Source organism: Acinonyx jubatus, chromosome E1 (genome assembly GCF_027475565.1).
Source record: "Acinonyx jubatus isolate Ajub_Pintada_27869175 chromosome E1, VMU_Ajub_asm_v1.0, whole genome shotgun sequence".
Taxonomy (NCBI): domain Eukaryota; kingdom Metazoa; phylum Chordata; class Mammalia; order Carnivora; family Felidae; genus Acinonyx; species Acinonyx jubatus.
The window spans coordinates 27,192,127-27,219,494 of NC_069397.1; the positions used below are offsets into that span (position 1 = coordinate 27,192,127).

The following is a 27,368-nucleotide window of genomic DNA, read 5'->3' on the forward strand; positions in this document are numbered from 1 at the left end:
ATATTAATGTTTGCTTCGTTGTTGCTTAAATTTTTACACTTGAGTTATCTAGAGTTTGTATTTGTATAACATCTCTCTCTCTTTCTCTTTAATTATTGATGTATAGTTGACTCTTCTTCCTTTTTTTAAGGATGGAAATGGAGTTGTTCGTGGTTACTACTTATCTGTGTTTCTGGAACTGTCAGCTGGCTTGCCTGAAACTTCCAAGTAAGACATGCAATTAAATAACAAACTTTATTATTTTTTTTTTCAACGTTTTTATTTATTTTTGGGACAGAGAGAGACAGAGCATGAACAGGGGAGGGGCAGAGAGAGAGGGAGACACAGAATCGGAAACAGGCTCCAGGCTCCGAGCCATCAGCCCAGAGCCTGACGCGGGGCTCGAACTCCCAGACCACGAGATCGTGACCTGGCTGAAGTCGGACACTTAACCGACTGCGCCACCCAGGCGCCCCAAATAACAAACTTTAATGTGTGTTTATATGCATTCCTCTTAGGATTTTTTAACTTTTGTTAGTTACTGTATTGTTGTATCTGTTAAGATGTGTACTAGTATGGAATCCCTGGCATAGTATAGCACACACTGGCAGTTCTTTCTTTTTTTTTTTTAATGTTTATTTATTTTTGAGAGTGAGGGAGAGCACACATGAAGGGGGAAGGGCAGAGAGAGGTGGACAGAGGATCTGAAGTGGGCTCTGCACTGACAGCAGTGGGGCTCATACTCATGAACTGTGGGATCACAAACTGGCAGTTCTAAAACTGCCTCAGGAATACTCCTCTTTTTTTTTTAACCCAATTTTTTTTAATTAAAAAAATTTCTAAATTTCTTTTTTGAGGGAGAGAGAGAGAAAAGAGGGGCTCATCCTAAGCAGAGCTCATGTTTGTTTGTTTTTTACGTGAAGCGGGGCTTGAGCTCACCCGGTGTGGGTCTTAAACTCACAAACCTTGAGATCATGACCTGAGCCAAAGTCAGATGCTTAATGACAACCACCCAGGCACCTGGACTCTTTATACTCTTAAATTTTATTGCAAACCCCAAAGAGGTTTTTTGGCTCTTGGTTTTTGTTCTTAATTTTTTTAAATTCAGTGTACGTTGGAAGGCCAGGTGTTCTTTTTTCTGTTTTGTGTTTGAGAGAGAGGATCCCGAGCAGGCTCTGTGTTGTACAGGGCCTGACCTGGGGCTTGAACTCATGAACCAGGAGATCATGACGCGAGCCAAAATCAACTGGAAGCTTAACTGACTGAGCCACCCACATGGCCCAAGAGTTTTTTGTTTGTTTGTTTGTTTGTTTTTGAATATGGGTTATATCTGTTATTTTCTGAGTTAGAAATTAAAACTGAGAAAACCTTAAAAAAATGTTATAAGTTCGCTTTAAAATAATAATAAACCTATTGTATACTAACATAAATAATATTCTTGTGAAAGATAACTTTTTCTAAAGCAAAATAATATTTGGTGAGAAAACTTGTACTATTTTGCATTTTTTGAAATGTCTTAATGTATAGCTTTAAAAAAGACAAATGGATCCTCACATTGGCTTCTATATTCACTTTGTTGCAATAAGTTCTTTGGTTGAAGTATATGTTTAAAATCTGGTCTCAGAGATTTTGAATATCATGGGTAGTTGGGAAAAGTCGTTTTTGTTTTGTTTTGTTTTGTTTTTGATGAGATACAAACAATTCATATACCATAAAATTGACCTTATAAATAAGTGTACAGTTCAGTAGATTTTAGTATATTCAGTGAGTGCTGTAACTATCACTGATAACTAATTTCAAAACTTTTATATCACCCCATGAAAAAACCCATTAGCAGTAACTTCCCTTCCCCCTTCTCCCCATTTCTTGGGAACCACTAATCTACTTTTTTTAAGGAGGAATATTTAGAAAAGCAGTTTTAGATAATTGTGAATTTTGGTATTGCACCAAAGTTGAACAAGTTGTAGTTTGTTGAATGTAGTTTGTAATGGGTAATCTAGAACCGTATCAGTGAATTTTATTTTACTCTACTGCAGTAAAATTTGTTGATGTGGTATGAGATGTCTGTTTGTAGCTATGATGGTGTAATAAGGAGATAACCCTTTCTCCTACAAAAATCAATAAAAAGAAAGAAAGAAAAACAACACTTTCTGGACATGAGGCAACAAATGAAAGCAATCCTTTAGAAATAAGAAACAGATAAGCTGTATGATTGCCTCACCTTATATAGCCTTGAGAGAGTTTTCAGTCTGTAACATAGGGAGGAGGAGCTGAGGTAGAGTCTGGCAGACTCTTTGTGTTTGAGTGTCCAGGAAGACCAGTTTAGCTAGAATGTGTTGGACAGAATTCCAGAGAAGGGAGAGCTCCACAGAGAACTCTGGAGATCTGTAGAGGGTTCCCTTAAATTTAGTGTTCTGCAGAGTACTGATCAGGGCACATGTATGAGGAAACTATCTGAGGTCGGGAAAGAACCATCTGAAAGATTAGAGGGAGTGGTGCCTGGTGCCCATAAGAGGTAGTAATGTGTCTGTTCTTACAACTGTAGTGGAGAAGCTTGTAATTCATGGGCACTAAATACAATAGTCAGGAAATTGTTGCTTCAGTAATGGAGAACTATTAGTACTAGACTGAACACTGCTCCCAACCCACCTAACAAAGGAAAAGCAAGGCCTGAAAGATCTTGTAACTAAATTGTGTCCCAGAACAAAGTTCAAGAAAATTTATAGGATCACAAAATGTCTAGCACCTGAAAAAGTCAAATTTACAATATCTGATGTTCAATCAAAGATTAATTGACATGTAAGGAGGCAGGAAAACATCAAAAATGAGGAGAGTAATCAGTCAAAATTGAGCAAGAACTGTTTTTTTTTTTTTAAGGATGATTTTAGGCTGATTTTTTTTAAAGTTTATTTTTTTATTTTGAGAGAGACAGAGACAGCGTGAGGGGAGGGGCAGAGAGAGAGAGAGAGAGGGAGAGAGAGAGAGGGAGAGAGAGAGAGAGAGAGAGACTGAGAATCCCAAGCATCCCAAGCAGGCTTCAAGCTGCCTGCACAGAGCCTGACACCAGGCTCAAACTGGAGAAACTGAGATCATGACCTGAGCCAAAACCAGGAGTCAGATGCTTAGCCCACTGAGCCACCCAGGCGCTCTAAACGATTTTTCTTTATGTAGATTACTTTTGTGGTTGTTTTCAGAATTAGAAATTAAAACAAATTGATCTTTTATTCACTAAAAATAATTAAACCTATTGTATATTAAGTAATATTTTTCTTAAAATATTTTTTAAATGTTTATTCATTTTGACAGAGAGAGCATAAGTGTATGTGTGCAAGCGGGGGAAGGGCAAAGAGAGATGGGGAGAAGAATCCCAAGAAGAGTCCAAGCAGGGCTTGATCTCTGGAACCATGAGATCATGACCTGAGCCAAAATCAAGAGTCAGACGATTAACCAACTGAGCCACCCAGGTGTTCCTCTACTTTTCTCTTAAAGTAACACTCATCATTATATTTAGGGTCTGCATGGATTATCCAGGATAGTTCCCTCATCTGAAGATCTTTAGCTTAATCCCAGCTGTATACTCTCCTTTTTTGCTTGAAAAGTTAACAATCACACATTCCAGGGATTAAGATGTGGATATCTTGGGGTAGGGGGTAATATTCAGCCTACCGCAGCCATAAACTATAAAGCCACTATTAAAATGACAAAGACATATTGCTAATAAAGCAACAAAGGGGATAAAATGGATTTACAAACAAATACTTAAAGAAGGCAGAAAGAATTAATGGGTAACAAAAGAACAGATGGGATGAATACCCAAATGTATTCGTGTAAATTGTCTCACTACCCAGTTAAAAGGTAGAGATTGTTGGGGCGCCTTGGTGGTTCAGTCGGTTAAGCGGCCGACTTCAGCTCAGGTCATGATCTTGCGGTCCGTGAGTTCGAGCCCCGCGTCAGGCTCTGGGCTGATGGCTCAGAGCCTGGAGCCTGCTTCCGATTCTGTGTCTCCCTCTCTCTCTGCCCCTCCCCTGTTCATGCTCTGTCTCTCTCTGTCTCAAAAATAAATAAAACGTTAAAAAAAATTAAAAAAAAAAAAAAAGGTAGAGATTGTCAATCAGCCTCCCCTGATTGACATTTATAGACTGATCAGACAGTAGCAGAAGTGCCCAGATTGTTTACCAAGAGAGGCCATATTCTGGGATATAAAACATATCTCAATAAATTCAAAAGGATTCAACTCATTCAAAGTATGTTCTCTTGCCATCATGGAATTAATTTAGATATTAACATACTGTATTTTGGAAATCTGAAGTATTTGGAACTTACACATTTCTAAATAACTCTGGATCAAAGAGGAAATCATAAGGGATTTTTTAAAAGTATTTTGAACAACAAAAAATATTTTGAACCAAATGAAAATGAAAGCATATTAGGATTTGTAGTGTGCTGCTAAAGTAGTAAGTAGAGGGAAATTTATAGCAATAAATGCCTATATACAGTTGACCTTTGAACAATATGTGTTTGAACAGTGCAAGGTTTGAACTGCAGGTTCATTTATATACAGATTTTTTTTCAATAAATACAGTAAGTACAGTATTGTAATTGTATTTTCCTTACCTTTTTCTTAACATATTCTTTAGCTAACTTTGTTGTGAGAATATAGTATATAATACAAATAGCGTACAGAATACACTTAATCAACTGTTTATGTTATTGGTAAGGCCTCTGGTCAACGGTGGTCTATTAAATTTTGGGGGAGTCAGAAGTCATACATTTTTGACTGTGTGGGGATCAGGGCCCCTAACCCCCCTGCATTGTTGAAGGATTAGTTGGTAAGTGAAAAGCAGAAAGGTTGCGAGTCAGTGATCTCAACATCTACTTTAAAAAACTAGAGAAAAGAAAAACAAGTTAAATGGGAGGTAAGCTGAAGAAAGGAAATTACAATAAAGATCAGAGCAGAATGCAATGAAATAAAAATTGAAAAAGCAATAGAGAAAATCATTGAGATGAACACAAAATTAGACTAAACCTGCATGATTGTGAGACTTACAGTAAAGCTACAGTATTAATATAGCATAGTATTAACATAAGGATAGAAAAATTCATCAATGGAATATACCACGTTCAGAAATAAACTCACATTCATAAGCACAACTGATTTTTGATACAGATGCAAATGTAATGCTGTGGAGAGAGTATAGTCTTGGTCCTTGAACATTTGGATATCTATATGCAAAGAACATAAACTTATACCCATACCTCATACTACATATGTAAATTAGTGAAAATTGACCATAGTCCTAGATTTAAATTCTAAAACAAAAAAACGTATAGAATATCTGTGACTTTGGGTTAAGCATTGCTGTTTTAGTTACAAACCAAAAGTATAATCTTTAAAAGAACACATTTATTAGACTTCATGAAAACCATGAAGTTCATCTCTTCAAGTTACATAGACTTTTATTCAGAATATATAAGGAACTCTGAAAACTCATCAATTAAAAAATAAACAAGCTCCCTTCCCCCTGGGGACAAAACATTTGACATCTCACTATGAAAGATATATTGATGGCAAAATAAACCTATTTAAAGTAATTAATAGAATTAGCCATTAGGGAAAGGGAAATTTACCAGCAATACACTACCAGTATACCCTGTTGCATTAATCATTAGGGAAATGGAAGTTTATAAACAGTATGATACCACTATATCCTATTGCATTGGGTAAAATTAAAAAGATCATACTGGGCGGGGTGCCTGGGTGGCTTGGTTGGTTGAGTGTTTGACTCTTCATTTTGGTTCAGCTCATGATCTCACAGTTCGTGAGTTTGAGTGGGCTCTGGGCTTTTAGGAGCCTGCTTGAGAATCTCTTTCTCTCTCTCTGCCCCTCCCCTGCTATCTCTCTCTCTTTCTCAAAAATAAACAAACATTTAAAGAAAGAAAAAAGATCATACCAAGTATTGGCAAGAATATATAGAAATTTGAAGTCGTGTACCTTCCTCATGGGAATGTAAAACAGTAACTACCACTTTTGTAAACTATTTGGTGATTTGTTAACAAGCTAACTATACACTTGCTACATGACTCAGCTAAGCCACTCCTAGATATTTACCCAAGAGAAAAGGGACTGTATGTCCACACAAGGATTTTTACTCAAATGTTCATAGCAGCTTTGTTTGTAATAGCCAAATAGAATCAACTCTAATTTCAATCAACAGCTGAATAGATAAATAAATTTTGGTGTGTCCCTACAATGGAATACCACTGAGCAATAAAGAGTTATGAACTATTGATACATGCAACAACGTGAATGGTTTTTAAATTATTTGTGAAAGAAACTAGAATATGTATATATGATTCCACTAATGTAAAAACTCTAGAAAAATGCAAACTAATCTGTAGTGACAGAATGCATGTATATAGTTGTTTGGAGATGCAGGGACAGACAGGGCTGGGGTTAGGTGGAGGAAAATGGTAAGGAAGGGAGCACAAAAGGCAGAGGAAACTGGGAAAGGATGTGTTTTGTATCTTGGTTGTAGTAATGGTTTAATGGGTATGTATTTATGTGTATGTGTGTATACATATAAAAATTACCAGATTGTGTAACTTTCTTTGTTATACTTCATTAAAGCTATTTACTCAAAAAACAAACAACGAGAACTTAATTGGTCTGTCTTGCACTTTGTTTTTTTTTTGTGGGTGTGTGTTTTAAATTTTAGAGAGCAAGTGTGAGGAGGGGAGAGGGATAGGGAGGGAGGGAGGGACAGAGGGAGAGAGAGGGAGAGAGGGAGAAAGGGAGAAAGAATGAATCTTAAGCAGGCTCCGTGCTGAACCCAACAAAGGGCTCGATCCCACAACCCTGGGAACATGAGCTGAGCCAAAATCAAGGGTTAGATGCTTAACCAACTGAGCCACACAGGGGCCCCTAATCTGTCTTATACTTGGAATGGATGTTTTACTCATGTGTTGATCATTTAGAAAATAATAATTTACAGGGGCACCTGGGTGGCTCAGTCGCTTAAGCGTCTGACTTCGACTCAGGTCATGATCTCACAGTTCTTGAGTTTGAACCCTGCATTGGGCTTTGTGCTGACAGCTCAGAGCCTGGAGCCTGCTTTGGATTCTGTGTCTCCCTCTCTCTCTGCTTGCACTCTCTCTCAAAAATAATAAACATTAAAAAAAAGAAAATAATAATTTGCTAAATATACAGTTGACACATTTCATCATGTGATATTAAAGAATTACATTCATTGATATTACCATTTTTTATCAGGAGAGTCTTCAAGTATTAGAAAACTTTTTTTTTCTTTTTAACGTTTATTTATTTTGAGAGAGCTGGGGAGGAGCAAAGGGACAGGGAGAGAGAATCCCAAGTAGGCTTTGCACCGTCAGTGCAGAGCCTGACACGGGGCTCGAATTCACAACTGTGAGATTATGACCTGAGCTGAAGTCTAGAGTCAGACCCTTAACTGACTGAGCCATGCAGGTGCCTCTGTTAAAAAGCTTTTAAGCTTACGTAGCACCTCCAGATTTTCCAGAGTTAGGACTTTTTTATTTCAAAGCTTGTGTTTTGTCATTGGCAGCCAATATTGGAAGTTTTTTTCTTTAGATGTTTTGGTCCAGAAAATGTCTGCCAGATATCCACAACTGAATAACCATTGTTTATTGTTGTTCTTTTAATTTGATATTACACAAAAAAAGTGACTAGTGAATTTACAACTAAGTTAAAGTTTTTTACCCAAGACAACCATTGTACATGACTATACAGCAAAAGTACTTTATGTATGTGTCCCATTTTGTGACACCAAGAGGTGAGATTTAATAAACTGTATCAATTTTACTACTTCATCAAACACATTCCTGAGAGACACTGGCATTTTGTTTCACTGTCTGAAAGTGTGTAGTACTGAATAATTTAATGACTTTAGTGGTACATTAAAAACAAATTTTTTTTAATGTTTATTTTTGAGAGAGAGACCAAGAGACAGAGCATGAGCAGGGAAGGGGCAGAGAGAGGGAGACACAGAATCTGAAGCAGGCTCCAGGCTCTGCGCTGTCAGCACAGAGCCCGACACAGGGCACAAACCCACAAACTGCGAGATCATGACCTGAGCCAAAGTTGGAAGCTTAACTGACTGAGCCACCCAGGTTCCCCTTTACTGGTACATTTTTAACTACTGTTCTTCTGCACCATTATTCCGAATGTCCTCACAATGAAAGAGGCACACAACTTAATATTACGATAATGGTTTGACATTTTGGATCTCTAATAGGACCATTTAGGAGCTGACCCTTGGGCACACAGATTACATTTTAACAACTTCTGACATAGACTAACCTTAATGCAGAATATTCTTACCCCTACTGGGGAGTCAAACTATGAATAATGCTAGTGATATGGAAAGGATTCTGCCTTTGAATTATAAGTATGTTTTAGCTGTTGGCTTTGCTTCAAATCTCCTGTGTGATCTTTAGCAGTGGACTCACCTGTACTTTCTTTTTTTAATGTTTATTCATTTAGAGAAAGAAAGAAAGCACTTGCATGTGCCTGAGTGAGTGTGGGAGGGGCAGAGAGAGAATCCCAAGCAGGCTCTGTGCTGTCAGCGCAGAGCCTGACTCGGGGCTTGATCTTACTAGCTGTGAGATTATGACCTGAGCCAGAATCAATAGTTGGCGCTTAAATGACAGAACCACATAGGCGTGTCTCTAACCTGTGTTGTTATTATAACAGCTAACATCTGCTATGTATTTACTTTATGCCAAGCACTGTGCTTTATAGTACCATTTTTCTTTACTATCCCCTTGTGAGCTGTAGGTTATATTATTAGTCCCATTTCACAGATGGTAATACAGTGATGGCTCAAATTATTCACTCAAGATCGGCATTGTTTAACAGCAATCGGTTTAACACAGACTTTTTGGTTTCTGTATTGTTGTTAACGACCAAGCTGTTTTGATTCTCTGAAATGAGCCATTTTGGTTGGAAAGTGGTTGATCGAGGGCAGAATTATAAGAATCTCAGTGATTACAGCATTTTGTTTGTGTCCCTGTTGCTACCATTAAATCTTGGGCCTCTCCTCATCTCTTGATTAAGCTATTTCTTGATCTATCTCTATTTCTTGGATTGGAAAGTTTCCTTTCTCTGTTACTGATAGGTAGATTTTGTGACATTTCTATTGCCTTTGGTACTGATTTTATTTCTGTGCTTTTATTGTTGATCATATACACTTCAGGAACCTAAAGTTCACATTGTCTTATAAACAGCAATAAATGTTATCAGTGATAATGAAACATTCAGGATACTGAGGTTTAAAAAGATTATGATTCATATATTTGTTAAATATTATCTAAATACTTTAGCGAGACCTTTCTATTCTGATAAAATGACATCTTATTATCTGTTAATTCTCTTAACACTTCAATAAACCTAGAGGAGAGTTTTGAATACTTTTTCATTAATATTAAAATGTCATTCAGTTATGGAATTCAGAGTTGAACAGTGAAGTAGTTTAACTGCCAAAATATGAAATAAAAACTTAAATCTTTGTGTCATTATCTAGTATATTTTAGTATCATCTGGGATGCTGCAGAAGTACTATCATAATTTCATTATGCTTAAGTATCTCTCTAAAGGTGTGTTGGCATACACGTGTATAGACTTTCAGAGAATATTTGCATATGAGTGACATCCTGAAATTGACTCTACAGTCCTTGCTGAGTGCCTTGTTTTAGAGAAGGGAATTTCTTTGAGTTGCTTAAGGAAAGAGTTGAATTTTTCCTGGAGGAGTAATTAAATAATTCTAAAATTTTTAAGTGAACAGTTATTATATTTATTCAGAGCCTTCAGTTTGGTAGAAGGAGTATTCAAATTTAAGGTTTTAGTTTTATCTAAGATTGGGGTTTAGATGCTAAGTTAAGTATTTTAATTTGGATTAATTCCCACATTTGTTAGAAATACAAGTATGTATTTGTCATGATTTTAAAGAACTAAAGCTGGTAAAGGAACTTCTTTCATACATTATATGGTTTTTCATACAGTGTGAGTTTTTACTTTTTTCTGTTGATCTTTGTGCTCGCTTTGGCAGCACATATACTATTGATCTTAAACTTTTATCTGTTTTGAACCCAGATGTATTTGACTATCTGCATTAATGTATTCTCCCCCAGATTTTCAATATTCTTGATTGTTTTTCTATGTATTTTGAGTTTTTCACTACTCATTTTAAAAATAGAAGTAACAAGTTAATATTGTAGAGGTGAAATTCATGTAACATATAATTAACCATTTTATTTTATTTTATTTATTTTTAATATGAAATTTATTGTCAAATTGGTTTCCATACAACACCCAGTGTTCATCCCAACAGGTGCCCTCCTTAATGCCCATCACCCACCGGGAGCTCCCCTCCCTCCCACTCCCTATCAACCCTCAGATTATTCTCTGTTTTTAAGAGTCTCTTATGGTTTGGCTACCTCCCTCTCTATCTTTTTTTTTTCTTTCCCTTCATCTCCCCCATGGTCTTCTGTTAAGTTTCTCAGGATACACATAAGAGTGAAAACATGGTATCTGTCTTTCTCTGTAGGACTTACTTCACTTAGCATAACACTCTCCAGTTCCATCCACATTGCTACAAAAGGCCATATTTCATTCTTTCTCATTGCCACGTAGTATTCCATTGTATATATAAACCACAACTTCTTTATCCATTCATCAGTTGATGGACACTTAGGCTCTTTCCATAATTTGGCTATTGTTGAAAGTGCTGCTATAAACATTGGGGTACAAGTGCCCCTATGCATCAGCACTCCTGTATCCCTTGGGTAAATTCCAAGCAGTGCTATTGCTGGGTCATAGGGTAGATCTATTTTTAATTTTTTGAGCAACCTCCACACTGTTTCCAGAAGTCAAGCTTTCACTTTTTGCAGATGACATGATATTATACATGGAAGACCCAATAGACTCCACCAAAAGTCTGCTAGAACTGATACATGAATTCAGCTATTCTCAGAATACAAAATCAATGTACAGAAATCAGTTGCATTCTTATACACTAATAATGAAGCAACAGAAAGACAAAGAAACTGATCCCATTCACAGTTGCACCAAGAATCATAAAATACCTAGGAATAAACCTAACCAAAGATGTAAAAGATCTATATGCTGAAAACTATAGAAAGCTTATGAAGGAAATTGAAGAAGATCTAAAGAAATGGAAAAATATTCCGTGCTCATGGATTGGAAGAATAATTAACCATTTTAAAATATACAATTCAGTGGAATTCAATGCATGTAGAGTGTTGTAAACCATCACCTCTTTCTAATTTCAGAGTGTTTTCATCACCCCAGAACACCCCATACCTATTAAGTAAACACTCCATATTCCTTTCTTCCCCTATACCTAGATAAATACAATTTTGCTTTTTCTGTCTCCATGTATTTGCCTATTGTGGCTATTTCATATAGAAGATCCTATAGTCGGACCTTTTGTGTTTGGCGTCTGTTCACTTAGCATGGTGTTTTCAAGGTTTGCTCATGTTGAAGCATATACCAGAACATCATTCCTTTATATGACTGAATAATATCCAATTTTAAGTATATACTTCAATTTGTTTATCCATTCATCTGCTGATGGATATTTGGGTTGTATGCAACTTTTGGCTATTATGAGTAATCCCATACAGTTTCTATATGGACATATGTTTTTGTTTCTTTTGAATATACACCTAGTATAGAATTGCAGGATTATATGGTAATTCTGTGTTTATAACATCTTTGGGGACTTGCCAAGCTTTTCCACAGTGACTGCACAATTCTATGTTTTCTACCAGCAGTGTATGAGAGTTCATATTTCTCTACATCCTCACCAATATTTAATAATTTATCATTTTTAATTATATTTTATTAGCATCCCTGTGAGTAAGTACCTTTGTTAAAGCAAAAGTAACTTTGAAAGTACTATTTTATACAAAATTTATTTATTTTTTGAGGTGCTATTTTATACCTGCTATATTGGTAAACATGTTTTTTAAATTTTTGTTAAGTTTTTAGTTATTTCTTTTAAGAGAGAACACAAGTAGGGGAGGAACAGAGAGACAAGGAGAGAGAGAATCCCAAGCAGGCTCTGCAATGTCAGCACAGAGTACAATGCGGGGCTCAAACCTACAAGCCATGAGATCATGACCTGAGCTGAGTTGGATGCTCAACCAACTGAGCCACCCAGGCACCTCTATTGGTAAACATTTTTAAGAGGGAAAAAGGACCTGGTGTCAATCATTTTGTCGGAGCCCATTACAAAACTGGTGTCTTTATAAATGATAGTCATTTCTGAAAGAAATGTAAGTGTCAATAAGTTTTTTCTCAGGTAATTAATGACCTACTTAGTGTTTCAGTATGTTTGTCTTCTATTCTTGTTTATTAACTCTGTATTAATAGTCTGTTTTTCAAATTTAGGTATGAGTATCGTGTAGAGATGGTTCATCAGTCCTGCAATGATCCTACCAAAAATATCATTCGAGAATTTGCATCTGACTTTGAAGTTGGAGAATGCTGGGGTTATAATAGATTTTTCCGTTTGGACTTACTTGCCAATGAAGGATATTTGAATCGGCAAAATGATACAGTGATTTTAAGGTAATAGGAAACATTTGATATTGTTTTTATCATGGGGGAATAATGTCATCAGAACTTTATTTTGAAATTTATTCATTTAACAAACATGAATACTGAAATTCATACTAACTATAATCCTATTATGTTTTTAAGTGTTTCTTTTCAGAAGTCCTGTATAGTGAGTAATATAACTTAGAAATGTGCTTGACATCTAGTTAGTAATTCCATAGAAAGGAAACTACTACTTTTTTTTTTTTTAATATTTATTATTTTTGAAAGAGAGAGACAGAGTGCAAGTGGGACAGGGGCAGAGAGAGAGAGAGAGGGACACAGAATCTAAAACAGGCTTCAGGCTCTGAGTTGTCAGTACAGAGCCCAACACGGGGCTTGAACTCAGGTACAGTGAGATCATGACCTAAGCTGAAGTCGGACACTTAACCAACTGAGCCACCCAGGCACCCCAGGAAACTACTGCTTCTTATAAGTAATGTTCCATTTACTTACCTATTGAACATCTAGCAACCTCCCCATTTGGAAATATAAAAATATTGAGGAATCAAGTGCTTATTTTTTTCAATTGACGTTGTATATTATATGTGGGTGACTGGTTTTACAAGCTTAAATTCACAAAATAATTTTCAGTTTCTTCCAGATAACACCAAATTAAAAGTAAGGAAATAGAAATGAAAATTCATGAAAACAAATTAAGTGATAAGTAGTTGGTGTGTTATTTGTAAGAAAGGACAACATAAACTGACTATAAAACCGCACAGCCCTGTTTAATACTGGGGAACCCTGTATAAGTCAGACATTTTGGAGCATCATTACATGATGTTTTAATTTGATGATGACAGTGAGAGCTTGAGTATTAAAAAAGTAGATTCAATTATGGTTTTTTGTTTTTTTTTAAGTTTATTTATTTTGTGAGAGACAGCAACTGGGGGAGGGGCACAGAGAGCCCAATGTGGGGCTCAAATTCATGAACTGTGAGATCATGACCTGAGCTGAAGTCAGACACTTAAGTGATTAAGCCACCCAAGTGTCCTGATTCAATTATGTTTTGAACAATGTTTAACAGTTTAAGGAGTTTCCATGAAAACCATTTTCAGAGCATTTTCCTTGGGATTGATTTGGTATACTCTTAATTTCCACTTATTCTGAGCTCTTTGATTCAGAGCATGCTGTAGGAGTTGCTGTTGTATGAACCTTTACTCGTATGTGTTCTTCATAACCCTTTTGGGAGAATGAATAAGTGATAAAAGAGTATTGCATTTTCAGTGTAGGAAAAAAGATTCTTGTTTTTGCCTTCATTTGGGGAATTATTTTAGTTCCATTTTATAACCTTTCAGGGTTTTGTTATTACTATTATTATTTGCCAAAACAAATAGTTTGTTGCTGTTCCATACTTTACTATAGGGAAGATAGCAAAATTATTCAGCCATCAATTTGACCAGCCTACAAAAGGGCCTTTAAAAAAAAAATGTTTATTTATTTATTTTGAGAGAGAGAGAGAGAGAGAGGGCAGGAGGGGGCAGAGAGAGAGGGAGAGAGAATCCCATGCTGTCAACATGGAGCCTAATGTGGGGTTCTGTCCCACAACCCTGGGATCATGACCTGACCTGAAATCAGGCATCAGACACTTAACTAAGTCACCCAAGTGCCCCAAGAGCTTTTTTTTTTTTTTTTTTAAATCCTTAGTCCTCTCCTTATTGGAGTCATAGTAATGTTGAATCTTTCTGGTGGAAATCTGTGTAATAGTTTCTTTTTTTTTTAAATGCAATTTAGCCCAAATTCTAATTCTTTATTTAGGCCATCCCTATTTATAACAAAACTTTTACTTACAGGCTTGAATATTAGTGCAGGAACAGATTCCTATTGTAATATCTTATTATCATTTATACAGCAATGTTTACTGAGTGGCAGTGGGTTAATATTAAGAAAGAATAAGATGGATTTTGTCTTCAGGAAAATCAAGATGAAATGGGTAGATAAAAACAATTTTTTCTAAAAGATAGTGCTATAATAGCAGTATAAATAAATTGCTGTAGGATTCGTGGAGAGGAGGCTTTTAATTATCTTATTGCTCATAATATTTAATGGGAGATCGCTGAAAATTTGAACCTCAATTCAAAATTCTGAAGGAATTTTAAATGTACATATCAGAAAGTTACTTTAAGGCTTTTCTACAACTACATATGAATCAATATGTATTTTATTCTCTTTTTGTTAAATGAGAAAGTTAAGGAATTTTACCTGTTGCTTGCTTTTGTTTTGATGATACATATACTAATGATAATGTGTGGGCTTGGCTGTAGTTCATTAGGTATTCAAAGGTAATAGTCTTTTGAAAGTCTTACCAGTGTATACTGAGTAGGCAGTATCCACTTAAGCTAGTGATTGAGTGAATAATCTCTGACCTCTAATGCCTGAGTATGCTTGACTGGAAATAGTTATCTGCTGCAGATAATTCTAGATGGTCAGTAGATTCCTATACTAGCTTTAAAATGTTACGAAAAATGGAATAGTATTTAACATAAAGGTGACAAGACTGGAAAGAGGATTTGCAGGCTTCCAAGTTAGTCTTTTCTCTTGGGACTCTTCCTTTCTTTAGAAACATCTTTACATGTTACTGAAAATTTTTTCAGTATAGACTCATTTTCATTCATCTGACGTAGGTAGAGATTCTTTGCATTAGTAGGTATTAGTGTTTTAAAAGTACAGATAACTCTTAAAAGATTGAGATCCTATCACTTACCCATTAAAATCCTTTATTATACTTGTTTTTTTCCCTAACCCTCCTGAAATATGCTGTATTGTGATATATGGAGGGTTGATTTAAGCTGCTATCTGGAGGGGTTTAGAATATAGGTTATTTAGAGGATGCAACTCTTTGGGGGACAGTAAAGCAGTCCTGGATAGTTGATCCTTTAAATTATTTTTTTATTGAGGAGTAAGAAAAATGGGGACATGAGATGGAGGCAGGAAAGAAAAAAAACAGAGTCTAAAACAAACTTTGCCTATTTTTGTAGTGCCTAATCTAAGCAAGAAAGGGGAAGGAAAGCATTAGCTTCTTTCTTCCTGCATAGCATGGTCTTCCCATCTCATGATCAACAATGTATTTGAACTAGTAGTTTGGGAGCTTTAACCATGATATGTAATGTTATTTCTTTACAAAAGTATAGTTTGAATTTAGACAACTGACTTGAAGATAACTTTTTTCTTCCAAGTTTTTATTTAAATTCAAGTTAGTTAACATATAGTGTATTGGTTTCAGGAGCAGAGCTTAGTGATTCATCACTTACATATAACACCCAGTGCTCATCACAACAAGTGCCCTCCTTAATACCCGTTACCCATTTAGCGCTCCAAAGCCCCCCCCGCCCCCCCACGCCAGCAACCCTCAGTTTCTTCTCTATTGTTAAGAGTCTGTTATGGTTTGCCTCCCTCTTGAAGAGAACTTCTCAGAACATTACGTCATTCTAATTTGTAAACTGTATGTATAAATGGTTGATACCAGCAGCTCTGAATTCAATTTGAATTTTAGCTTTGTTGTAATGTAATCAAGTAAACTTAAAATTATAGAATTTATAGTTATAGATTCAAGGCTTGGTTGATAATATTTTACTGTTTGGATCACGTTTCATGTGCAGTTCTTCTTTTAAGGTTTCAGGTTCGTTCTCCAACTTTCTTTCAAAAATGCCGGGACCAGCATTGGTATATTACTCAATTAGAAGCTGCACAAACTAGCTATATCCAACAAATAAATAACCTTAAAGAGGTAAGGAAAAAATGTATTTTGGGTTTAGTGTTTCATATTGTGTTTTTGGCCTGATACATTTGTAATTAGATTTTGTAATTTTGTAGAAAAGTCCAATTATCTTATTCTCCCATCTACTTCCCACCTTTGAGCCTCTAATTTTACACTCTTCACAGTTTGTTAGCCATTAGCCACATATGGCTATGCAAACTTAATTAAAATAAAAAATTCAGTTCTTTAGTTGTACTGGCCGCATTTCAAGTGCTTCTATTGGGCATTGCACATATAGAACATTTCCGTACTGTATTGGACAGTGCTGCTCTCATTGAGGTAAACGTTTTGTGTTTTTCTCAATGACTTGAGTATTTCTGTTTTCCATGCTGTCATGAAGTCAAAGGATTCTAAGTTATAGAATAATTGAAAATTGCCACATCTTGAATTTTCACTATTCTTGAATGGAGCATTATGGAGGATCAGTTAAGGAATTTTTATCTTACAGTGGTAAATTACATTATGTAAGGGATTCTTCTTTCTGCCAGTGGAAATTGAGATGGGGTAATAGGATTGAAGTGCTGAGAATGGTTAATAGAAAAGGGAGGAAGTATGAATGAATACATGCTTTGAGAGATTTTTCATGTTAAGTGTACTATTTAAAACTGCTTATATTTATTGACTTTACAGTTTGCTAATTGTATGTGCAGCTTGGGCTGCATATAAGAAGAATGAGGGTAAATTGGGCAGATTTTTTTTTTTGCCATAGATTTTTCCATAAGCAAAACCTGGAGGGAGTGAGAGAAATGGTTCAAAAATGTTTTTAGGAACATCTGGATATATCTTTTTACTGAAAATATTTTTACTGTACCAGGGAACTCTTCTTTTGACTCATGTTTATGTGTGCTGTTATTGTTTTAAAAGAGACTTACTATTGAGTTATCTCGAAGTCAGAAATCAAGAGATTTGTCACCACCAGATAATCATCTGAGCCCCCAAAATGATGACACTCCTGAGACACGTGCTAAGAAGCCTATGCCGTGCACTGATATGCTTCTCCAGGATGGTCCTACTACAGCTTCTATAAGAGATGTCAAAGAGGATGAAGAAGAGGAAAAGATTCAGAATGAAGATTATCATGTAATAATTAGACTTGTTTTAGATTCATTTTGTGCTTTGTAAGAGAAATGGTAAGACCATGGTTTCCAGCATATATAGAGGAATCAATATACTGAAGGACTTCTCCGTTTATTTTCTTTAGTAGAGTATGCCCTTCTGTAAATATTAAGTCAGAAGTTGAATCAAAGTGTTACAAGGCTCTAAAGTTAATTTATTATAGAAAACGTATGTTCTACCAAACAAACTGACACACATTCTGGAAAATATACAACTATACAAATTGTGGAATTAACAAATCTGATCTATTTCCATTCACTAAAACTAGTACAGTACCTTATTTTTGCATATGTAGGTAGAATCATTTAGGATTTGGGAGATAGCCAGGTTTTATGCTAGATAAACAACAACCAGAATGAGAATTTGAGAAGTGATTGTTACTGTTTAAAGTTATGGGTACCTGGGTGGCTCACTTAGTTAAGCATCCAACTCTTGATTTCGGCTCACTTCATGATCTCGTGGTTCATGGGATTGAGCCCTCGCTGTCAGCGCATAGCCTGCTTAGGATTCTCTCTCTGCCCCTCCCCTGCTCTCTTTCTGTCAAAATAAATAAACATAAAAAAGAATAGAGTTGAAAAGTAAGACAGTGATGCAGAGACCAGCTTTTGTTGTTATAGTTGTTATTTGTAAGATAGGACACTTCAAGTATGTACTAAAATGAAGGAGCCAGTGGGGAGAGAGGTAAGTTAAGGTATTGACAAAACAAACTATTTAAGGAGATAATGGAGCACTCAGGTGAAGCAATTAACCTGTGAAAGGGGTGTTAATGGAATTAATGATGGGGTTTGGAGGTAGGGCAGGTAAAATTTGGGGGTATTTACACATAATAACCAGTGTGTTTTTCTATGCAGATAGGTGACAAGAGTTTTATGATGTCCTTGATGTTAGAGATTAGGTCGGACTACAGGATGATGGTTTGAAATGTTACCTGTGAAGAGCCTCATTGGCATCTGCAGTGGAGTATATGAAGCATCTCTAGTCACATTGAAGGCCTAACTGAAAATGGCAGCAATAAGTTATTAGTGGAACCAGATAATGTGGTTGTGTGCTGTTCTCTAATGGGCTCAACTGCCTATGCACAGGAGAGAGAATTCTGATCATTTCATTATTCTTTGGTGCTTGGTCCATTGGCTGGATCAGATGATCAATGAGTAAAAACATTTGAGATAGAAGTCTTGTTTCTTTGCCTTGATCTAGCATGAACTTTCAGATGGAGATCTGGATCTGGATCTTGTTGGTGAAGATGAAGTGAATCACCTCGATGGCAGCAGTTCCTCTGCCAGCTCCACAGCAACAAGTAACACAGAAGAAAATGACATTGATGAAGAAACTATGTGAGTGTCTCACATTAACTGCCATAAAGCACCTAAGTAGTAATTATTAGAAGCATATTAACTAAATTTGGGCCTAAAAGTGGAGATACTCAGCATGTTTACTTGCTGTAGAGTATCTTATATAAATGAAGGAACTTGAAGGAAAGATAGTTTTCCTTCTTCACACCTCTGGGTTCCAGACTTAGCTTTAGTTTTTCTTTTTAATTTTTCAATTATTCAATTTAAGAAAAATGGAGAAAATGCTAGATAACAATTCCCATATTCCCTTTGTCCAGATTAATTCCCCAAATGTTAATATTTTGCTTAGTTCCTCTTTTCTGTATTTTATAAAAATATTTTTTGGTGAGACTTTCGAGTTAGGTGAATATACTTTTCGTTGTGTACTATGTTTCCTATGTAACTATAGTATAGTTATCAAACTCAGGATTTAACATTGATGTAATACTATAATCTGTTACCTTTTAAAAATTTGCCATTGATGTCCTTTGGTCTAGGATCCAAAGCAGTATTACATTACTTTTAGTTAAGTTTCTTTAGTCTTTAATTTGGATCACCTGATCTTTTTTGTTTGTTTGTTTGCTTGTTGATGACTTTGACACTTCAGAGTAAGAGCAGTTCTTTCCTAGCAAGCTTCAATTTGGGAGTTGTCCAAATGTTTCTTCACAATTAAATTAAGATTGTGCACTTTAGGCAGGAGTACTAAAGAAATTATGATACCTTTTCAGGACCTCATATGATGGAGTAGTGGGAGAGCACATGTCTTTTATCTCTGTACCATTAATTTAGATTATTTGGTTTAAAAAATAATTTTTTTAAATATTTGTTTATTTTTGAGAGAGAGAGAGGCAGAACGTGAGCAGGGGAGGAGCAGAGAGAGAGGGAGACACAGAATCCGAAGCAGGCTCCAGGCTCTGAGCTGTCAGCACAGAGCTCGAGGCGGGGCTTGAACTCACAAACCATGAGATCATGACCTGATCTGAAGTCGGACACTCAACTGACTGAGCCACACAGGCGCCCCTAGATCACTTGGTTAACGTGATGTCTGTCAGGTTTCTCCAATCTGAAATTACTAATTTTTCCCTTTGTAGTTAATAAATACCCTATAGGGACATATTCTGAGGCTATAAATGTCTTCCCACCCTATCACCTGTTCCCCCCATTCCCCCACCCACCTTCCCTCTGGTAACCCTTAGTTTGTTCTCTATAGTTAAGAGTCTATAGTTAAGAGTTTCCTGGTTCCCCCCCTTACCCCCGTCTCTCTGTCTGTCTGTCTCGCGTGCACCCACGCACATTTTCTCTCTTTGCTCATTTCTTTTGTTTCTTTAATTCTACGTAGGATTGAAATCATATTTGTCCTTCTCTGACTTCATTTAGTGTTCATTATACCCTCTAGCTCCATCCATGTTGTTGAAAATTGCAAAATTTCATTCTTTTTGATGGATGAATGATATTCCTGTGTGTGTGTGTGTACACCAAATATTCTTTATCCATTCATCAGTCAATGGACACTTGGGCTTCCATATCTTGGCTGTTGTAAATAGCACTGCTATAAATATAGAGGTGCCTATATCCCTTTGAATTAATGTTTTTATATTCTTTGGGTAACTAGTAGTGCAGTTGCTGGATCATAGAGTAGTTCTATTTTTAACTTTTTAAGGAAACTTCATACGGTTTTCCAGGGTTTACCAATTTGCATTCTCACCAACAGTGTAAGAGGGTACCCCTTTCTCTGTATCCTCCCCGACATCCGTTTTTTTCTGTTGTTAATTTTAGTCATTCTGACAGCTGTGAGATGGTATCTCATCGTGGTTTTGATTTGTATTTCCCTGATGATAAGTGATGTTGAGCACCTCTTCATGTGTTTGTGTCTTGTTTGGAAAAATGTCTATTCATGTGCTCTTCCCATTTCTTCACTGGATTGCTTTTTGTGTGTTGAGTTTGATAAATTCTTTATAGATTTTGGATTCTAACCTATTATCTGACATGTCATTTGCAAATTATCTCCCATTCTGTCAGTTGCCTTTTAGTAGTTTTTTTTTTTAATGTTTATTTATTTTTGAGAGAGAGAGAGAGCATGAGCAGGGGAAAGGCAGAGAGAGAGAGGGAGTCACAGAATCCAAAACAGGCTCCAGGTCTGAGCTGTCAGCACAGAGTCCAACATGGGGTTCGAACCCATGAACCATGAGATCATGACCTGAGCTGAAGCCAACGGTTAACCAACTGAGCCACCCAGGCACCACTAGTTTTTTTTATTGTTTTCTTTGCTGTGCAGAAGCTTTTTATCTTAGGTCACAATAGTTCATTTTGCTTTCATTTCCCTTGTGAGTTCCTTAAATATCCCAAACTGGCATTGGTTAGTGTTGTTCCATATAGCACTCTCATTACAATAAGTGGGGCATCTGGATGTCTCAGTTGGTAGAATATGTGACTCTTGATCTTGGGGTTGTGAATTTAAGTCCCATGTTGGACATAGAGCTTACTTAAAATCAATCACTAAGTAAATAAGGAAATTAAAAGAAATTTTTTAATTAAAAAAACAAAATAAGGCAATAGTAGTTTTTTTGGTAGGAAAGATTTTGTGAGGACTTTGGTAGGAGGCAACACCCTTTTTCTGAAATACCATCTTAAGAAAACAGTATTGATGGGGTGCCTGGGTGGCTCTGTTGGTTGAACAGCTGACTGACTCTTGATTTTGGCTTAGGTCATGATTCCAGAGTTGTGGGATTTAGCCCCGCATTGAGCTCCACACTGTATGTCAAGCCTGCTTGGGATTCTCTGTCTCTCCCCCACTCGCATGTACACTCTCTCTCTTTAAAAAAAAAAAAAAAAAAAAAAAAAAGTAATCATATATGTTAATTTGATCTTTTTTTAACCTTAAAGGTAGTGTTTTAAGCCTAATTTCTTACCATTAAGTTATAAATTCTTTAAAGCTATATAGTTCCTTTTGCTTACAATGGTTCTCATATTTTCTATTTTAAAAATTAAACATTGGGGTACCTGGGTGGCTTAGTCAGTTAAGCGTCTGACTCCTGATTTCAGCTCAGGTAATGATCTCATGGTTTGTGAGTTCAAGCCCTGCACTGGGCTCTGTTCTGATAGGGAGGAGCCTGCTTGGGATTCTCTCTCTGCCCCTCCCATGCTCACACTCTGTCTCTCAAAATAAATAAGTAAATTTTACAAAAGAAAAATGTTGCCAACCACCTCGGTGTTTTTGAAAGGTAGTTTGAACATTAACACTACCATGATAATATTAAAAGTCCTTTTCCTTATTTCCGTATTGAGAAATAGCATGTCTTACTTTGTAGGAGAAAGCTATGCACTACTGTTTTAAAATTCATCGAGGTGTGACAAATGTTAATTGTCCTTACTGTATAGGAATGATGAATTTTGTATATTCTTAGGTCGGGAGAAAATGATGTGGAATACAACAACATGGAATTGGAAGAGGGAGAACTTATGGAAGATGCAGCTGCTGCAGGACCACCAGGTACAGAGGCTAAGATGCACAAGCTGTTCTGTCTTCTCTTTCCTCTTCTCTATCATATTTTAATATATGGCAGCCACTGCTCTATATAGCTTGTGGTATTGGAAGTGCTATATATGTATATAATATTGTATATTGGAAGTGTCAATATATATTATATATCTTAGAGTGTATACTAATGGTATTTAAAACAGCAATAATAGCTAACATTTGGTAAGTGTTCTTACATACCAAGGATTGTGCACAAGCACTTTTATATGTACCTTTTCTCATTAATTTCTCACATTCTGTGAGATAGATTTTAATATTATCTGCTTTTTATAGCTGTACAAACTGGTATGTAGAGAATTTAAGCAACTTGCTCTCATTCACAATTTAGTAAATGAAAGAGGGATTTGAGTTTTGGGTTTGTCTGAATCCATAGTTCTTGGTCTTCTCTACGGTTATGTATTAATTATCCTTTTATGATATTTGTCTTGTTTGTAAATCTAATTTAACTATAGAATAATCTGAATAGATTCATGGACTGTGACTTACAAAGGACTTTTTGAGAGCTCATCTTATGCATTGAAAAAACTTGAGATTTAATTGCCTAGGTCACATAGGTAGCTGTTGGTAAAACTAGTCTAGAGCTCCATATCATCTTTTTCTTAGATTCCGATTTTTGCCAAACCACACTGTTCTTGTTGGGATGAAGTGGCTCAAATGCTGAGTTTTTCTCTTGTGTTCTTGGACCTGTTTAATTAAGCATGCAAATCTTGGCTAAAATAATTATAAGCTAGCTTTGTATTGCTATTTATTGATGTTGCCCTTGGTACAAACACTGGCATATTCTGTGGCGTGTTTGGATCTCTGAAGACCTCTTAAACATTGGAAGCCTTGCAACTTCCACCCATGCTTTGTACTCTTCCTACTTCTCACATTTTTCTAGGTGATTTCAGTTCCACTTGTACTTCAATTCTATTTATATGCTGATTACTCTCTAAGTTCTAGCTCTAGCTTTTATTTTTCTCATAACTTCCAGTTCCATGTAGCTGTGTGGTTTTGATGTTAACAGATTCAGTGTCTCCCAAACAAATCATTGTCTTTTTATCTGTCAGCCTGCCTATCAGTAATAGCTCATCATCTTAGTGATTGATGGTGCTATACATTCTTCATCTTTTCCTCTTGCTTAAATTCTGCTTGTAATACATTACCAAAATCTGTTGATTCTACCTAAATAGTGCATGAATTCATTTGTACTTTCCTTTGACATTCCTAGTGTAGGCCACTGTCCTTCAAAATAGTCTCTTGTCTGGGTTCCTTGTATCCATTATTCTTCCTTTCATATGCTCAAAATGAGTTCCTTTTCCCCCTTCAAATTTATATCTGATCATGTCACTTCTCTACTCTAAAACCCTTTATTGAATTCCATTTACTTACAGGATAAAATCCAAACTTGCTTAATGGTACAGAAGACCTTTCATATGCTGACTCCTACTCACTTCTGTAGCCTTACGTCTCTCACACTTGCCTCTGTCATTTTTTAGTCTAGAGGAACTTCTTTCATCCCCCCCAAATGTGCTTCCCACCATGTTCCTTGTGTCTCTCCTCATGCTGGGCGTAGCTCCTATTCCTTCTTAATTTTAGCTTGTAATCTACTCCTGGAAGCCCTCCTCAATTGTGTGCCCTGGGTCTTTTTCTGCTCCCTCAAATTAACCTATTAGAATAAATATTAAACCTGATTATAATTGCTTATTTAGCTGCCCATTGTCCCTTTTGGCTCTGAGCTCCACAAAGCTGTATGCCAAGAAATAATGCACATCTTAATTTTGTATCCCTGACATTTAAAAATATAATAAGTGATCATTTAATATTTTTCAGATAAATATTGAGTGAATATATTTATTTTTACTAAGTGTTGAATGTAATTTTTAAAGTTTTAAATAGTATAGAAAAATTCAGAGGCTATCTTGGTATAAAATGGAAGATGGATATATTAAATCAAGGTTACTGAATATTTTTCAGCCTTCTGGGATACTTTTTCTTAGTTAAATCTGTCATTTCCTCTCAAACTATATAACAGGGGGAAATACTTATGTAAAACATTTTTATACATACTGGGTAATGGGTAAATAAGAGGTTATATTTTTCAATTTATTCATTCATTCACCAAATACTTACTGGACACTTGCCTAGAACTATGTACTATTTTATTATCTGGAGCTATAGTACTGAATAAAAAGACTTCTCTGTTCCATGCTGCTTATGTTCTATAATTACAAAATTGTAATTCATTTATTTACTTTAAAAAAATTTTTTAATGTTTATTTGTTTTTGAGAGACAGACAGGGCACAAGCAGGGGAGGGGCAGAGAGAGGGAGACACAGAATGAAGCAGGCTCCAGGCTCCACACTGTCAGCACAGAACCTGATGCAGGGCTCAAACTCACAAACTGCAAGATCATGACCTGAGCTGAAGTCAGACGCTAAATCTACTGAGCCACCCAGGCACCCCCGAAATTGTAATTTATTAATTCAATAAATAGTTTTGGGGACCTGTTATACCTCAGACACTAAATTGTGGGTGCTGAGGATACAATAGTGAATCATACCCAGATAATTTTTATTGTATGCTTTTGGGAATTTTAAATACTTGGCATTTGTCAAATGCCTTTCCTATATCGAGATTTTTGGGAAATACAATGAAAATTACTTACTCTTAACATAATTGATAATCTAAAGGTGAATAGATGTATGAGCAGATAGCTAAGATACGTAAGATAGTACACCTACAAAAGAATCCCAGTTTCTTTAGATATTGCCTCCTCAGGAGGTAGAACATAACTCCCTACCCTTAAATGTGGGCTATGCTTAGTGACTTGCTTAGATGAAAATGTAGTGGAAAGGGAGAAATAATTTTATGCCAAAGAAACAGGGCAAACATTATTGTAGCCAAATTATCAAATTTAACATCATCCATGTTATGTTGATAGCATATGTACCCTTGTTATGATGTGTTGAGAATTGTACTTTACATCTGTGGTGTTGTCCTCCCAAAAACCCATAAACACGATCTAACCACGAGAAAAACACCACATGAACCCTTGTTGGAGGAACATTTTATAAAATATATGACCAGTACTTTTCAAAACTGTCAAAAGCAAGAAAATTCTGAGGAATCACCCCAGACCAGAGGAACCTAAGGAGAAATGACCATCTAGGTGTAATTTGGTATTCTAGATGGAACCCTGAGACACAAGAAGTACATTAGAGAAAGATTAATGAAATCTGAATAAAGTACAGATTTTATTAGTTAATAATAGCATATCACTATTAGTTCATTAGTTGTGATAAATGTACCATGATGATGAAAGTTGTTGACAATGGGAAAAATGGATTATGGGATTTATAGGAATACACTGAATTATCTTTGCACCTTTTATAGAAATCTAAAATTATTCTAAAATAAAACATTTTAATATATAAAGAGAATAAAAGCTGAATTAAGGGTGAGGTGGGGCTGAGTGTGGAATGTATTATTGTTATAATTTAATTATGGAAAGTCCATTTCAGGCTGAGTTTCATATTTCAGAACCACACAATCATCTAAAGAATTATATCAGTTAAGATGTTAAGTTATCCACTAACTAGAAGATCTTCGTTACACAGAAGCTAGGTATGAGGTAAAATAACATTTACTTAATTTCAATGTGTAGATAGTATTAAATAAGGTTATAGCTTGAAATAAATATTTAATGACTCAGGTGGCCTCATTCCATCAAGAATGCTTTTAGTTTATTCAGTTATTTTCATTAGTTACAAGAGAACTTCTGCTTATATTAAGTACTGAAAATGTAAATAAAAAGTTTCATTGTGAAAGTATTCTTTTTATGAAAAAAACTTTTAAATGTTCATTTTTGAGAGAGAGAGAGAGAGAGAGAGAGAACGAGCAGGAAAGGGGCAGAGAGAGAGACACACAATCTGAAGCAGGCTCCAGCCTCCAAGCTGTCAGGACAGAGCCTGATTGCGGGGCTGGAACTCACAAACTGCGATATCATGAACTGAGCGGAAGTCGGACACTTAACTAACTGAGCCATCCAGGTGCCCCTCGTAAAAGTATTCTAATCTAGAACATTAGCTAGTTGAATCTTGTTTGAGAACTAAAAGATTCTAGTAATGTGACGCACTTGTATAACAAATTGATGTTATGTAGGTTATTACCTAAAACATTTGTTACTTATTTTGGTTAAAGACCTTTAAGGTTACTTGTTCCACAGGTATTTAATGATTGCCCACTTGGCATCAGGCGTTGTGTTGTTCATTGGGATAATAAGATGAATGAGCATTATCTTTCTAAAATGAGAATCTAGCACTAGTGATTACAGAACTTTGTGATTGTAAATACAGATATAGGGTGATACTAAAAATAGAACAGGTAATTAGCAATGAGTGAAAAAGGCTTTAGAAAGGGAGTGGTGCTTGCTTTTGTTCTTGAAAGATGAGCTAAAAGTTCATTAGAGGAGCAGGGAAACAATGAGATTAAGAGTGGAAAGGCATTCCAAGCAAAAGATGCAGCATTGTTCTTTTTAGAAACTTGAAATATTGAGACTTGATATGGGGGCAGGCCAGTGGAGATTGGTAAGCAGGAACCCAGATCAGGTAATGGAAAGTTTCATTTGCTAGGCTAAGGATTTGGGGCTTTATTCTGTGGAACCATTAAAGGTCTTTAAAAAGAAGTGTGATCAGATTTGGTTACATAGTGGAAGATGAGTTAAAGGACAAGATTAATTAGAAACTACTGAAATGTTCCAGAAGGGAAAATTATGAGGGCCTAACATAGGGCAGTAGTAGTAGGGATGGAGACAATTTTTTGAAAGATGTTAAATAGTAGAATCAATAGGACTTGGGAATCTAACTGGATGAGATGGATTTGGTGGATATGTGGGGATGATTCCTTAAGGTTTCTGGGTTAGGCTGTGCCATTACCTAAGACAGTGAGTCCAGCAGCAGAAGATACTATATTCAGTTTGATCTTTGTTGATTTTGAGAAACCTGTGGG

General features: G+C 36.0%; 1 protein-coding gene across 7 annotated transcripts in view; it reads left to right on the forward strand.

The window, feature by feature from the left end:
• Positions 1–27,368, forward strand: part of TRIM37 (tripartite motif containing 37) — a 143,253-nt gene that overhangs the window by 57,120 nt on the left and 58,765 nt on the right. For all 7 annotated transcript variants that reach the window (XM_027034246.2, XM_027034247.2, XM_027034244.2 and 4 more), the window contains exons 12-17: positions 131–207; positions 12,428–12,607; positions 16,250–16,364; positions 17,259–17,474; positions 18,708–18,844; positions 22,246–22,331. In XM_027034246.2, coding sequence (XP_026890047.1) covers positions 131–207; positions 12,428–12,607; positions 16,250–16,364; positions 17,259–17,474; positions 18,708–18,844; positions 22,246–22,331 — 811 coding nt within the window. The remainder of the gene's footprint in view (positions 1–130; positions 208–12,427; positions 12,608–16,249; positions 16,365–17,258; positions 17,475–18,707; positions 18,845–22,245; positions 22,332–27,368) is intronic.